Source organism: Columba livia, chromosome 3 (assembly GCF_036013475.1).
Source record: "Columba livia isolate bColLiv1 breed racing homer chromosome 3, bColLiv1.pat.W.v2, whole genome shotgun sequence".
In the NCBI taxonomy this organism is placed as follows: domain Eukaryota; kingdom Metazoa; phylum Chordata; class Aves; order Columbiformes; family Columbidae; genus Columba; species Columba livia.
This window is the reverse complement of record NC_088604.1, coordinates 3,643,058-3,656,252: the sequence shown is the minus strand read 5'-3', so window position 1 is coordinate 3,656,252 and position 13,195 is coordinate 3,643,058. Positions and strand designations below refer to the sequence as shown.

The 13,195-nt window shown below is 51.1% G+C and overlaps 1 protein-coding gene across 2 annotated transcripts in view; it reads left to right on the top strand.

Moving 5' to 3' along the window:
- Positions 1-491: 491 nt before the first annotated feature.
- The window catches only part of XKR6 (XK related 6), a 247,879-nt gene continuing 235,175 nt past the window's right edge, over positions 492-13,195 (top strand). Inside the window, exon 1 of one of the 2 annotated variants that reach the window (XM_065055617.1) lies at positions 492-1,279. In XM_065055617.1, the coding sequence (XP_064911689.1) occupies positions 579-1,279 (701 nt within the window). In that variant the 5' untranslated portion in view covers positions 492-578. The remainder of the gene's footprint in view (positions 1,280-13,195) is intronic. The other variant, XM_065055618.1, reaches the window with a different exon arrangement.

Here is a 13,195-nt window from a genome sequence, read left to right as displayed (position 1 = left end):
GGGCAGCAGTGGGTGCTGGTGCAATGGGAACAGAGCAGCAGTTGGTGTTGGTGCAATGGGAACTAGTGCAACGGGAACGGGCAGCAGTGGGTGTCAGTGCGATGGGAACTGGTGCAACATGAACGGTGCAGCAGTGGGTGCCGGTGCAATGGGAACAGAGCAGCAGTTGGTGCAATGGGAACTAGTGCAACGGGAACGGGCAGCAGTGGGTGTCAGTGCGATGGGAACTGGTGCAATGGGAATGGGTGCAACGGGAGCCGGGCAGAGGGCAGCGCTGTGCGGAGTGCCGGGCGGGAGCAGCCCCGAGCGCGGGGCGGCGGGGACCGGGGCAGAGCGGCGGGGACCGGGGCCGCTCCCCTGCGGCGGCCCGGCCCGGGTGTCCGCGGCGCTGCCCCGCTCGGTCGCTAGGCGGCCCGGGCCGTCCTGCGCGGGCGCGGAAGCGCCGCCCCCGGAAGCGGCGGGCGGGCAGGCGGGCGGGCGGCGGGTGGGGGGGTGCCGGGAGCGGGGACGGGGGGGGCAGAGCGAGCGAGCGCGCCCGGCGAAGGGGCCGGAGACGCGGCGGCGGCGGCGGCAGCAAGATGGCGGCCAAATCGGATGGCGGCGGCGGCGGCGTGGGCTTCGCCCAGCTGCACAACCTGGACGAGGCGGCGGCGGCGGCGGCAGCGGCGGGCGTCTGCGGCGCCGGCGGCGTCGGGGCAGCGGCGGCCGAGGGCGCGGAGGAGCCGGGCGGCAGCAGCTCCTTGCACATCTGCCACTGCTGCAACACGTCGTCGTGCTACTGGGGCTGCCGGAGCGCCTGCCTGCGGAGCCTCTTCGGGCGGGCGGCCGCCGCCGCCGCCGCCGAGCCGCTGGCCCCGCGCCCCGCCGCCGAGGGACCGCCGCCGGCGCCGGAGGTCGGGGAGGCGGGCGAGCGGCCGTGGCTGGACTGCCTGTGGATCGTGCTGGCGCTGCTGGTGCTGCTGGGGGACGTGGGCACGGACCTGTGGCTGGCGCTGCACCACTACGGGCGGCGGGACTACCTCTGGTGCGGCCTGACGCTGGCCTTCGTGCTGCTGCCCTCGGTGCTGGTGCAGATCCTCAGCTTCCGCTGGTTCGTGCAGGACTACACGGGCGGCGGGCTGGGCGCCGTGCAGGGCCTCAGCAGCCGCGGGCCGCCCATGATGGGGGCCGTCGGCCGCCGCGGGGGACCCGCCACCCCCGGGGCGCAGCGCCTCTGCAGGATCTCCGTCTGGGTCTGGCAGTCCGTCATCCACCTGCTGCAGATGGGGCAAGTCTGGAGGTAAGGGGGCGGCCGGGTTGCGTGCGTCCCCCCCGGAGCGGGTGGGGAGCGGGGGTGGCCGTCGGCGCGTTGCCCGACATGGCGGTGGGTCGGGGTGCCCGGGGGGCGGGTCGCTGTGCCCTGGCTGGGGTGGGGTGGGTGCCGCTGCCTCGTGGTTTGAGGTGGGTCGGTGTCCCCTGGCTGAGGTGGGGGTCGTTGTCAGATCGTGGTCCAAGGTGGGCGTGGGTCAGTGTCACCTCATTGTCTGAGATGGACATGGGTCGGTGTCACCTCATTGTCTGAGATGAACGTGGGTCACTGTCACCTCATGGTTTGAGGTGGACGTGAGCCAGTGTGACCTCATGGTTTGAGGTGGACATGGGTCAGTGTCACCTCATTGTCTGAGGTGGACATGGGTCAGTGTCACTTCATTGTCTGAGATGGACGTGGGTCACTGTCACCTCATGATTTAAGGTGGATGTGAGTCAGTGTCACCTCATGGTCTGAGGTGGACATGGGTCAGTGTCATTTCATGGTTTGAGGTGGACATGGGTCGGTGTCACCTCATGGGCTGAGGTGGGTGTGGATCAGTGTCACCTCATGGTTTGAGGTGGGTCACTGTGCCCTGGTTGAGATGGGGCAGGTACAGGTCATTGTCAGATCGTGGTCCAAGTTGGATGTGGCCCAGTGTCACCTCATTGTCTGAGATGGACATGGATTGGTGTCACCTCATGGTTTGAGGTGGGTGTGGGTCAGTGTCACCTCATGGTCTGAGATGGATCACTGTCCCCTGGTTGAGGTGGGGCAGGTGGGGGTCATTGTCAGATTGTGTTTTGAGGTAGACATGGGTCAGTGTCACTTCATTGTCTGAGGTGGACATGGGTCAGTGTCATCTCATAGTTTGAGGTGGGTCACTGTCTCCTGGCTGAGGTGGAGCAAATGGGTGTCACTGTCAACTCGTGGTTTGAGGCTGATGGGGGTTGCCGGCCCCTGGCTGAGATGGGGCCAATAGGGGTCAGTGTCACCTCATGGTCTGAGGTGGGTCATTGTCCCCTAGCTGAGCTGGGGCAGATGGGCATTGCTGTCACCTTGTGGTCTGAGGTGGACATGCGTTAGTGTTACCTCATTGTTTGAGGTGGAGGTGGGTCACTGTCCCATGGCTGATAAGGGGTGGATGAGGGTTGCTGTCACCTCATGGTTTGAGGTGGATCGCTGTCCCCTGGCTGACGTGGGGCTGATGTTGGTCAGTGTCACCTCGTGGTCTGAGGTGAACATGGGTCAGTGTCATCTTGTGGTTTGAGGTGGAGTTGGGTCACTGTCCCCTGGCTGAGGTGGGGTGGATGGGGGTCACTGTCAATTCATGGTCTGAGATGGACGTGGGTCATTGTCACCTTGTGGTCTGAGGTGGTCATGGTCAGTGCAGTGTCCCCCACGTGGAGAAGGAGGGGGGATTCGGGGGTTACTCGCACTTGGAGTGAGGAGAGACCCAAACAGAGGAGAGATTCTTCAAAATGAGCCTGTGGGGCTGAGGTGGGGGACATGGGGTTGTTGTCACCCCACGGCCCGAGGTGGCCATGGGTCAGTGCTCCCACGAGTGGAAGAGGTGGGAGTGCCCCCCTTAGGCTGAGAGAAGGTCCAAGGGGAAGAGAAGTTCTCCCAAAATGTATAGATGGTGCCTCAAGGGATGGGGTGGGCTCTTGCTGCCCCACAGACATGGGGCAGGATGGGGTTGGTGGGTCATGGAGCTGCTTTTCTGGACAGGAGCTGGTGGGGGGGACACCCCACGAGTGGCAGCCCAGGGCTGGGGGTGACCCCCACGTCAGCAGCGTTGCAGATGAAGGTCCCATGGCACTGGAGAGGGCATGTCCCCCCTCTCCCCTTCTGGAGCTGGGAGGGGGGACAGCAAGGGAGAGAAAACAGGGGGCTGCTTCAGAGAGGGGGGGCAGACAGTGGACCCCCAGCTTGCCGGGTACTGGGATGTGCTGTTTCCAGAGGATCGATGTCCTCCTGGTGTGGTTTGAGCCCCCTGTAGATGACGAGGGGGTGTGGGTTGCATCCATTCCCGAGGGCCTCTCCCCACGGGGTGGAAGGGGAGCCCCCCTATCTTTTTGACCCCCCCCCTGCCCCGGCATGAAGGATCAGGTTGTGGGAGTGCAAAAAACGCAGCGTGATGCCTGGGCTGTGGCTTTGGCGAAAGAAGAAGCCTTCTCGGCGAGGCGGCCGGGGAGCGGGGATGGCGTTGGGGTTGCTGGTGTGAGACTGAAGGTCAGGGATGGGGACCATTCCCCTCCACGGGAGACGTCCTGGGCTGGACGAGGGGTCTGGGAAGTGACCAGAGAGAATAAAAAAAAGCATCCTCTGGAGTAGAGCTGGAAATGGCATTATCCTCCCCAAAAAGAGCTGTGGGAGGAGGCAGGGAGAGGGATTCTCCGGGATGAAAGCCTGTAGATGCAAACACTCGCCACAGAGATGTCGCTCTTACGGGAAGGGGTGTTGTAAGGACAGCTGTGAAGACCCGGCGTGGTCCGGCGTCCTCTGGGATGGGACGTGGGTTTAATGGGATGGGATGTGGGTTTAATGACATGGGAGGGGTGTGAGATGCAGGGGGTAGAGGGACGTCAATGGGGTGGTGGATGCACCCCCCCTCCCCGCTCCCCACCGATGGGTTAATATGTAGGGAAGAGGCTGCAGATGGGGTTGGTTGGGTTTTGTAGCTTTTAAAATACTCCTTTGGGAGAAAACACTGATTTTTTTAAATATTATTTTTTGAGATGGGAGAAGATGGTCATTGTGAAGCAGTGGGGGGGCTCACTGGAAGGGTTAATATCGCTGCATTGCTATTTCCCAGGTGGATTAATGGGGCAAAAACTAACCTCACCGGTGGATTTCAGGATTTTTTTGGCTGAGAAAAAAAAAGATGAAGGGGGAGGCAGAAAATGAAGATTGATGGGGAAGTCCTTTTTATCCCCTGCATCTGGGTAGCCGAAGGGGTTAACTCTGCTGCCTAATGAAATCGGGGAAGAAGTGGCTGGAGTTAAGATGGAGACAGCGTGGTTGAGCCTGGCAGGGGTGTGTGGGTGGAGGGAGGGGAGGGCCTTGACACCTCTTCTGAGGACACGAGATGAAACGAATATACACATCAAAGATTCTTAATTTTTTTTTCTTTTAAAGAAGCCGAGGGTGTCGGAGGGAAGTGGGGGGGGGGGTCTGTGTGGGAAGGGTGCGTGAAATATATACCCGTGAAATCGCACAGCGCAACAGCAAATACATATTTCTTCTGCATCTTCAATGTCATTCGTGTGGCACGTTTGTTCTCAACTTCTGCTTGGGTTTTTTTTTTTTTTGGTTGGTTTGTTCTTTTTTTTTTGCGGCTGAGATTTGGGCTGGGGGACGGTGGGTGGGGGATGCAGGCGAGGATGATGAATTGGTACGCGACCCTTTCTCCTCCTTTCCCTGGTGCTCACGAGTGCTGATCCCCTTAGTAAAAAGCAGTTCTCGATGCAGATGCTTCTCTAGCAAGTCGGATTTTTCCCTTTTCCCCCCTCTTGCAGGCAGGCAAAGAGAAACGCTTGTGTATTAGCTGTGGCGAAAGCCGGCGTTGGCAAAAACACTCCGTGCCATGGCACGTTTGAGCAAACAGGTGGGGAGGGGGCACCAAAGCAGAGATGGAGGGGATGCACGTGGAGGGGTGATATTTTTGGGAGGGGGAATATGAAGAAGCAAAGCTCAGGTTGCCCAGACTTTGTTAACACCGAGGAAAACGTTTGTGCCGAGGTCATGCGGGGCTGGGACTGCTGGAGGGGATGGAAAGGAGCTCTGCGGACTGGATCACCTTAGGTGAAATAAAGGAGCTTTCTCTCCTGTTGATTGCTAATCCCACCAGCACACAACTCCTGCTTTTTAAGGCACGTTGGGCGGCATGGAGCTGACTCCTAAAATCTGACCAGAGCAAGAATTAACTCCACGGCATCCAGGGGCTGCCCTCCGCGAGGGACTCTTTTTGTTTTTTCCATTCCCACTATACCTATTGCGAACACCATTAAAATTAATCTCAAAGGCAGTGATGGGACTAATATCGGAAAGCGCTGTTTGCCTGCAGCTAAATTGCTTCGTGCTGGGAAGAAGTTTATACACGGGGATGGAGGAGGAAGACCTGGGGTGAAATAAGTGCGGTATGGATTGCATATAGGGTACGTGATGCGCCCGCATGTACTGTAACCGGGTTTTCATGTTCTGTAGGGGCTGTCGCTCAGCAGCTGGAAGCGAAGTCATAGAGAATAGAGGGAGTTGTAGAGAAATCCTCGTCCTGAATTGCTGAGGGGCTTGGTAAATGTTAATGATTCGGGTTTTGATTCGGGGGGGATAACACAATTCCTGTAGTGGCTTCTTAAGTATTGGGAAGACTTGCCAATAAAATGATGAATAAACAAGATTTTATGGCAGAAATATCAACATACATCAGGCTCTTGTTTCAGCAAGATTGTTTCTTCATATTGTCGGGATTGTGGGAGAAGTAGCTGCTTGTTTTTGGGCAATCTGGGGGGGCTTTGTCTTTTGCTCGTGTTCGTGGAATGGTGACTGGGGGGCAGCGCAAGTACTGAGCGGGGGGCTGAATGGTATTCCTGCTTTTTTGTGGTTGTTTTGTTGCTCAGCTGCGAACCGAAACCTGTGTTCATACTGCCCACCTATAGTGGCTGCTTGAAAGAAAATACACATGTACATTGTAAAACTTGTGTGTGTGTATACGTATTTATGTATATATATATATATAATATTTACTTGAGGTAGTATGATCTCAGGTGGCATTCCCACTGATACAGCCCAGCGCCTGGGCTGTCCAGCTTTATAAATCTACAATTTTCACCTTTCATCTCAAATCTCCCAGTGTATTAAGGACTAGAACAATCCGCCCAGACTGCCCAAAAAGTAAAAGGTGCCGGTCGGGGCACATTATACTCACTATCAAGGGCAGTTCATTGGGGAGGGATGTTGTCATGCCGTGGTTTTGCTGGAAATAGGCTGAAAAAGGGTCGGTCATCAGAGCTTGCCAAGGCTGTTGCTTTTGCTGAAGCTGTTCAGCTGTGTAAATTCCGGAGAAATAGCGTTGACTTGAAGTTTTTGTATCTTGGACAGTAGCACAAGGTGTATTAATGACAATTAAGAGTGTGACTTCTGTGCCTTATGTACCTTTCTTTAACCTCTGTTGTAAATGGGTTAGTGGGTCATGATTGCTGCCCTGGAATATGAGGTTTAGAGTATAAAGAACGATCCTTTCCATTGCGGCGTGCTATTAAAGAAAACATTATTGGATTCCATTGGATTAACAATATGTGGAGTCTGAGCTAAAATGAATGCTGATCAGCTGGAAATGTCTCTGTGTCTGTTGAACTGTCAGTAAGTTTCGTGACTTGAATGTAATATATTTGTGAGTTTTGTTCTTAAAACTTGATTTGGATACATATTTAGAAGAAAAACATTCTGTAGAAAAAACCCCAGCCAACCAAATGAGAACAACCCTGTTTTGACATTAAAACCATCTTGTGCATGTGTGTGATTAAAAGAAAAAATTCCTAAAATTTAGGCGAAGACTTGACATTTTGGTTATTAATGGAAAGACCAAATCTATGAGTTGTTCATCTTTTCAGCATGCCCGGAGGTGGAAGGATGAATCAATGGGTTTAAATGGGATATGTGGTATTTAATGACTATGTGATGGGTGTGGGTTGAGGCTCTACTAAAATATTTTGTTCTGGGATGTATTGTGAGTTTGATATGTGCTACTTCGGATAGTTTAGAAACACAGGCACCTACAAATCTTAAGAGACCCGCTCAAGTCCCTTGAATGGGGAGACATCTGCTTGTCAAATGATAGATGAACGCAAAGCTGCTGACCTAACAACACCTTGTTGTCTTGGTTTGGGATGTTCAGCTCCATAGAGACTCTTCTGTAAATTTACTGCCTGTCCTGGCACATTGGGATATTTTCTTTTCAGCTTTTCCTGGTTAGCTTGTCTGGCAGCTAAGTTTTTCCCTTTAGCCAAGTTTTAACAGCTTGCTTTTATAGTATGGAGTTTTGTCAGCTTTTGACAAGTTGGCAGAGGGAAGACATTCTGGGATAGATGATAAATATGTTCTCCCTACAAAATCAGGTCTGGGGTATAACTTCTTTTATTTCTAGTGAGGTGGTTCTTCCTTCCCAAAACCTTTCCCACTCTGCCCCCTTTTCTAAGAGTTTTTAATGGGATTTCTGTGAGTAAGTGCTGGGCTGTGGGTGTAGAGGTCCAAGGACATTGAATCTGCGGTGCAAGGTCAGTAGGTTGTGTGTGCGTGAAGATAATAATCACCATGATGGTAATGAAAATAGGCTTTATCTCTTGAGTAGGGTCTCCATTGTTTGCCGGGTGGTTGGTGAGGCTTCGTGTCTTGGTGAGCGCTACCCACTAGAGGGGGTCAAACCACAGATGTTGAAGCAGATCTTGCTCTGCCAGCCTTGGGAGGGCAGAGTTTTCTCCAAACCTTTCCTTGGGAGAAATGACAACGTTGCCTTGACGTGGTGGGAACCCACCTTCCCATGCTATTCGGGGTTTCTGAAGTGGCAGCGTGGCTTGGGTGGGCGGCCGAGCGGGATTTGGAAGAGAAACTGGGATTTGATTTCCTCTTGCACGTGGGGATGCTGGTGGGCACCTCTCCATCATGGTACATAGGAAGGAGAAAGGGGAATCAGAAATGCTTTGGTGACCTGACTTTGTCCTTACTGGAACCAGCATAAGGTTGCCATGGCTTTCAAGGTGAGGACACTGGTGCTACGTATTTTCAAGAGATCATCTCCAGGAGTCCAAAAACTGTATGGGAAGGTGGTTCTTTGGAGTTGGGTTGCAGGCTGCTTCACTAAATGCTGCAGAGCATCCCTTTTCAGTTGCTCAGGCTTCACACCCAACTCTAGAAAAGACGGTTGTACCTTTTATTCCCAGGTGCCCTAGAGATTTTTCTCTAGTGCCAGTGGCAACCTGAAAGTGCCTTTTTTTTCTGGTGGAGAGGAGGACGGCTCACCTTTTTTTGTATGTTAAAATTATAACCTCTCTATTTTCCACCTTTCTAGACACTTCCATTTTGCTTTTAGCTGCACTGAGCTTTATTCCTTGCAGTGGTTCTCCCCTCAGTACAAATGTAGGTTATTCAGGGAGCATTTCTTTTAATGAAAAGGATGGAGGTAGAACTGATGGTGATAAAGCATCTCTTTGGAGGAGAGCTGCTTTCGCTGTCTTGACACTGCAAGGAACAGAAATTGGTCGTCAAACGTGTAATTTTCCATGAGGAATGAAGGTGAGCCTATGGAGAAGTCTGGATCCCTCACAGAACTTCTCCCTGTAGTTTCATTTCGCTTTATTTTCCTTGAATTCTGACTTGATTTTTAGCACCTCACCGTCATGAAGATCAGCGGTAGTATAAGCCAGTGTTTTAACACCTGAAATCTTTTAATGCAGGGGGAGCTGTGAATCAGAGTAATGCTTTGCTATAGCTGGAGATAAAATTTCACGGTAATTAAAGGTATAAATAAATAACATGTAGCGAATATTGTTACTTCATTCACGCACCTTCTGCTGAAGTGCTGGGATTCAGACCGATACCCTGGCCTGCTGTGACTGCTTGATGGAACTGAGATGCTTTTCCAAACCGGATCCCAAGAAAATGGGGAAAGAGCTTTCCTGGGGAGAAGGATCTTCAGAAAATCCTGAAACTTAGCGGAAGGAGCAGCTTGCAATTCTAACCCTGTGGAGCAGGACAGCGTGAGCTTTTCAGGGCAGATGACAGGCACATCCCACGGCCTCAGGGACTGGTGATGCCCCCAGTGTCAAGGATGCTCCAAAAAATCTCCTGGATTGTGGGACTGAGCATTTGGCTGTGTGTGCAGCTCCCCATGGCTGGATTTTGTATTGCCCATCACCCCATATTCCAGTTGTAGCCTATATTTGGTTATATGTAGCTACTGTAGCGTAGGAGCCACATTCATGTTGCTCAGGAGGAGTCTCAGGAGTTGCTATTTGTCCGCCCTTGGGCAAATCTGCCCCGTGGACTGAGTGCTCCATTTAAAGTATGCCCATGCTTGGATGGCTAAGCTGTGTGTCTGCGTCCGCTTTTGTTATTTCAGTATAAATGGGTGTGTTATTCCTTCCATCAGCATCTCGAAGCTCCAGCTGAACCAGCAGCCGCGTTAGAGCAAAATCGGGTCTTGGCCAAGAGACAAAAATTAGAGCAAAAGGCAACCTTACACGTGTCCCCAAAACTATAATGGGACCTGAAGGCTGCGCTTCTCCTCACGTCTCCTTTCTTCTGAAATTTGTGAGTGCTTGGGTTAACCTATGAAATATTCACAGTCTGTCCTTAAGTGACTTCAGCTGCACAGAAGATCTTTTGCAGAACTGGCAGCTTTGCTGAAACCTCCTGTATTCGACCCAGAGCCTTTATCACAAAGACCTCCTCATCCTCTGCTCTGCCCCTGCGCTTGCGCGTTGTGATGATTTGGTTTACGGTGGAGGATTTTTGCATCCCAAATAAATACCTGTGTATTGTATCCCCTTTTGCACGGGATGGGTTGAGGGAATAGGAGTGTTCTCACTTGTCCCAAAACTGCCTGGGAAATAGGACTAAGGCAGGAGTGCATCGTAAATGCTTCCTTAGTGCTCTGCTGTAGATGGTCTGTGAATGGGGACTAAGAAAAACAAGCCTGTGGACAGGCTTAAATTAATACTGTGGAGGTCTGCACTTGTGCTGGAAAATCTCAGTTGGCTGTTGTGCTATATCGCCCTTTCCCCCTTTGCAGGGCGTATTGATGCAGGAAAAAAAAACCCACCAATTTGGCAGAACTCTTATTAAAAACTCTTTAGGAGCCGCAATGCAAAAGGCTCTGGCACCTGGACCTGCCTTTATCACCTTTTCTAATTAAACCTGCAGAAAAAGCAAACCAAATCTGAGCGGCAGAGGAGCGTGGCCGTCTATGGGAGCCTCCTTCAGCTTGCAGGTCTCACTCAGTGGGGTTTTCTATGGGGCTGGTCTGATGGACCGTGCTTATAGAATCATGGAATCATAGAATCATTTCAGTTGGAAGAAGACCCTCAGAACCACTGAGTCCAACCATAACCTAACCCAACTCTAGCAGTGCTTCTGCTTGCACAGACTGGTTGAGGTTGAAGGGTCCTCTGGAGATCCCCCAGTCCAACCCAGCTGCTCATGCAGGGTCACCAGAGCAGATCACACAGGTGGGTCCAGGGGGTTTGAATGTCTCAGAGCAGGAGACTCCACACCCGCTCTGGGCAGCCTGGGCCAGGCTCTGGCACCTCCCAGCAAACAAGTTTCTGCTCATGTTCACATGGAGCCTCCTGTGTTTCAGTCTGTGCCCGTTGCCCCTCACCCTGGCGTTGGGCACCACTCAACAGAGTCTGGTCCATCCTCTGACACCCACCTTGAGATATTTATAAACATTGATCAGATCCCCATAAACATTGATAAGATCCCCAATGATGGGCACTGGTAAAAATAAAGAAGTGATGGGCTCCCCCATCCTTCCAGTGTTGTGGTCAAGCTTGTCTGCCAAAACACAAGGATGACAAGTATCCCCGTGAGTTTGCGGAGAATTCCAGTGTCTGGGAAAATCACCATTTTCCCGGTTTCTATTCTAAAATAAAGAACATTTTAACTCCTTGCGCTTAGTTCCCCCCACAGGCAGCCCGGGGTGACAGGACTGGCAGTGCCGCGTTGCCTGATGTACCAAACGCAGACGACAGCAGTAAAGCGCCAGGAGTGGTTTTGAGTTTGGGATTGGAATTCATCCCAGTCATGTCTAAGCGAGGGAGAAAAAAAGAGCAACGGAGGCCGATGTTGTTGAAGTAAAAATTGTAAAGAGTGGTATAAGCAGAAGGCATTTAAATAATGTAAACAGTCTGGCATGGGAGGAAGGATGGGAGGCATTCCAGAAACAAAGGGAAAATAGTTTTAAAACATGGCTAAAAATACACCAACTCTTGAGTTCCAGAGATTATCTCAATTAGCGCTTTTTCAATATATCTTTACAACAGAATTGCAGGAGTTCACAAAAGATAATAGAGGCTATGAGATACGGAGAAGCGATATTAATTTGTTTAATTAAAAGGATGAAGGGCTCCCTAAAATAAGATTCGCTTATCTTCTGTCGTAGGGAGGAACGAGGTTATATTCAGAAAACTGCAGCTTGTAGCGTGGAGAAAGTGGGAGTAAGAGCCCCCTTCTTCAGCCTCGGCGGTTGCTTGCTCAGCGACTTTCTATAACAAATCCCTTCCTATGGGATTAATTTGCTATTAGAGCAAAATGGCATGATTTTACATTTCCAAGAGGATTTTGTTTGATGTTCGGGGAGCAAAAATTGGACATTTTCCTCCAATAAAATAGAAAAATAATAAATCAGACATCAGAGCTTTCAGGTGCCAGCAAACACACTTTACGCTGGGCAACTATATGTGTGGAGCTGTGCGTGTGTGTTCTCTTTGGTTTTGGGGTGTCCTGGCAAGTGTCAGAATTTATGTCCAGCCTCTGCTGTGTATACATCCCTTGGTATGGGAAGAACATGTATTTATATCCAGCCATATTTTAAGAAGTGTAGGGGGAGGCAATAGGGGCCAGGGACAAGACCCTCACGCAGATCTAAATTAAATTAGCCCCCCTAGATGTATATTAAAATGTTGAGCAGCACTAAGCTCTGTATCCCAGCTCAGCAATATTTCAAGGCACTTTATTGCTTTAATGGAGGGGATAAAATAGAACCTGCAATTATAGTAATTTTTTCTAATTGAATATTTTGCTTTATTCTTTCCCTTTCAAAGCATGACTGTAAGTACCAGCCTTCATAAAGCTTTGGAAATATTTATACATCCCCTTTCTGGCAATGGGTGTAAATATGTTTCTTTTTCCTTGGGCAGACTGTTTCAGTCCCTCGTGGCTGGGGAGCAGAACGGCTCTGGAAATCTGTGGGCAATAAACATGTTTTAACCATCTTATCATTGTCACTGGGAAATACTGGTTCCCCGTCTGGTGGAGCGGTGAATGCAGTGTTACGAATTAAATGCTTTCTGTCACCATACGTGGGATTATGTGATTTGCAGGTGTAGTTTTAATTAATTTATTGACCACGCAGGGCTAGCGCTTGACAGCTCCAGCCCCTCTCTTATCCCCAGGCCACATCCTTGATTTCTGCTGCTGAGGCTGCGTTTGGGGTGGAAGGTACGAAAAAACACCTTTGGATTTTGCTTGAGCAAGATGTACATGGCAGGTAAAAACAAAAGCTGAAGGGCAGAGTCCTTGCCCAAAATCATTTAAGACTGGTGGGACGGTGATGCCAACAACAGCGATGGGGAGTTGAACTTGAACTGGTGATTGATTGGGGTTTTTGAAGTAGCCAGTTTTGGTGACGCAAAATACCAGCTTCTCAAACGTAAGTTCCTACCTCCAGCTCCAACCTCAAGCAGACAGAAAAATGCAGGTAAATTAGCATAATAATTGTGTTGTGCGTTCGCTGTGCTGAATCTCTGGTTTAAAGAGGGACATTTGCTGATACGTCCTCCGTGCGCACACCCACGATGGGATGCTATCGGTTTTACGCCGTTGCAAGAGCTGTCTCCTTGTCTAAATGGGACTTTTGATCCAATAAACTTCTTATCTCGTGTAGTTGTCCTTTGATCTTGCGTGGGTGGCGTGTGGTGAGTGATTGAAAGCGCAGTATTGTGGTTCGTTTGTGAATATTAATTAGGAATGGAAATAATTTGGAACTGTGTGCAGCGATGACTCTCGGAGTGCCGACTGCAGAAATGAGTCTGTTCCTCCCTTGCTGGGGACTTATGGGAAAGGTGTGAACTTGTGTTGGGGTCTGAAGTCACTGTGTACACACTGTCATGCCAAGACGTTGACTTG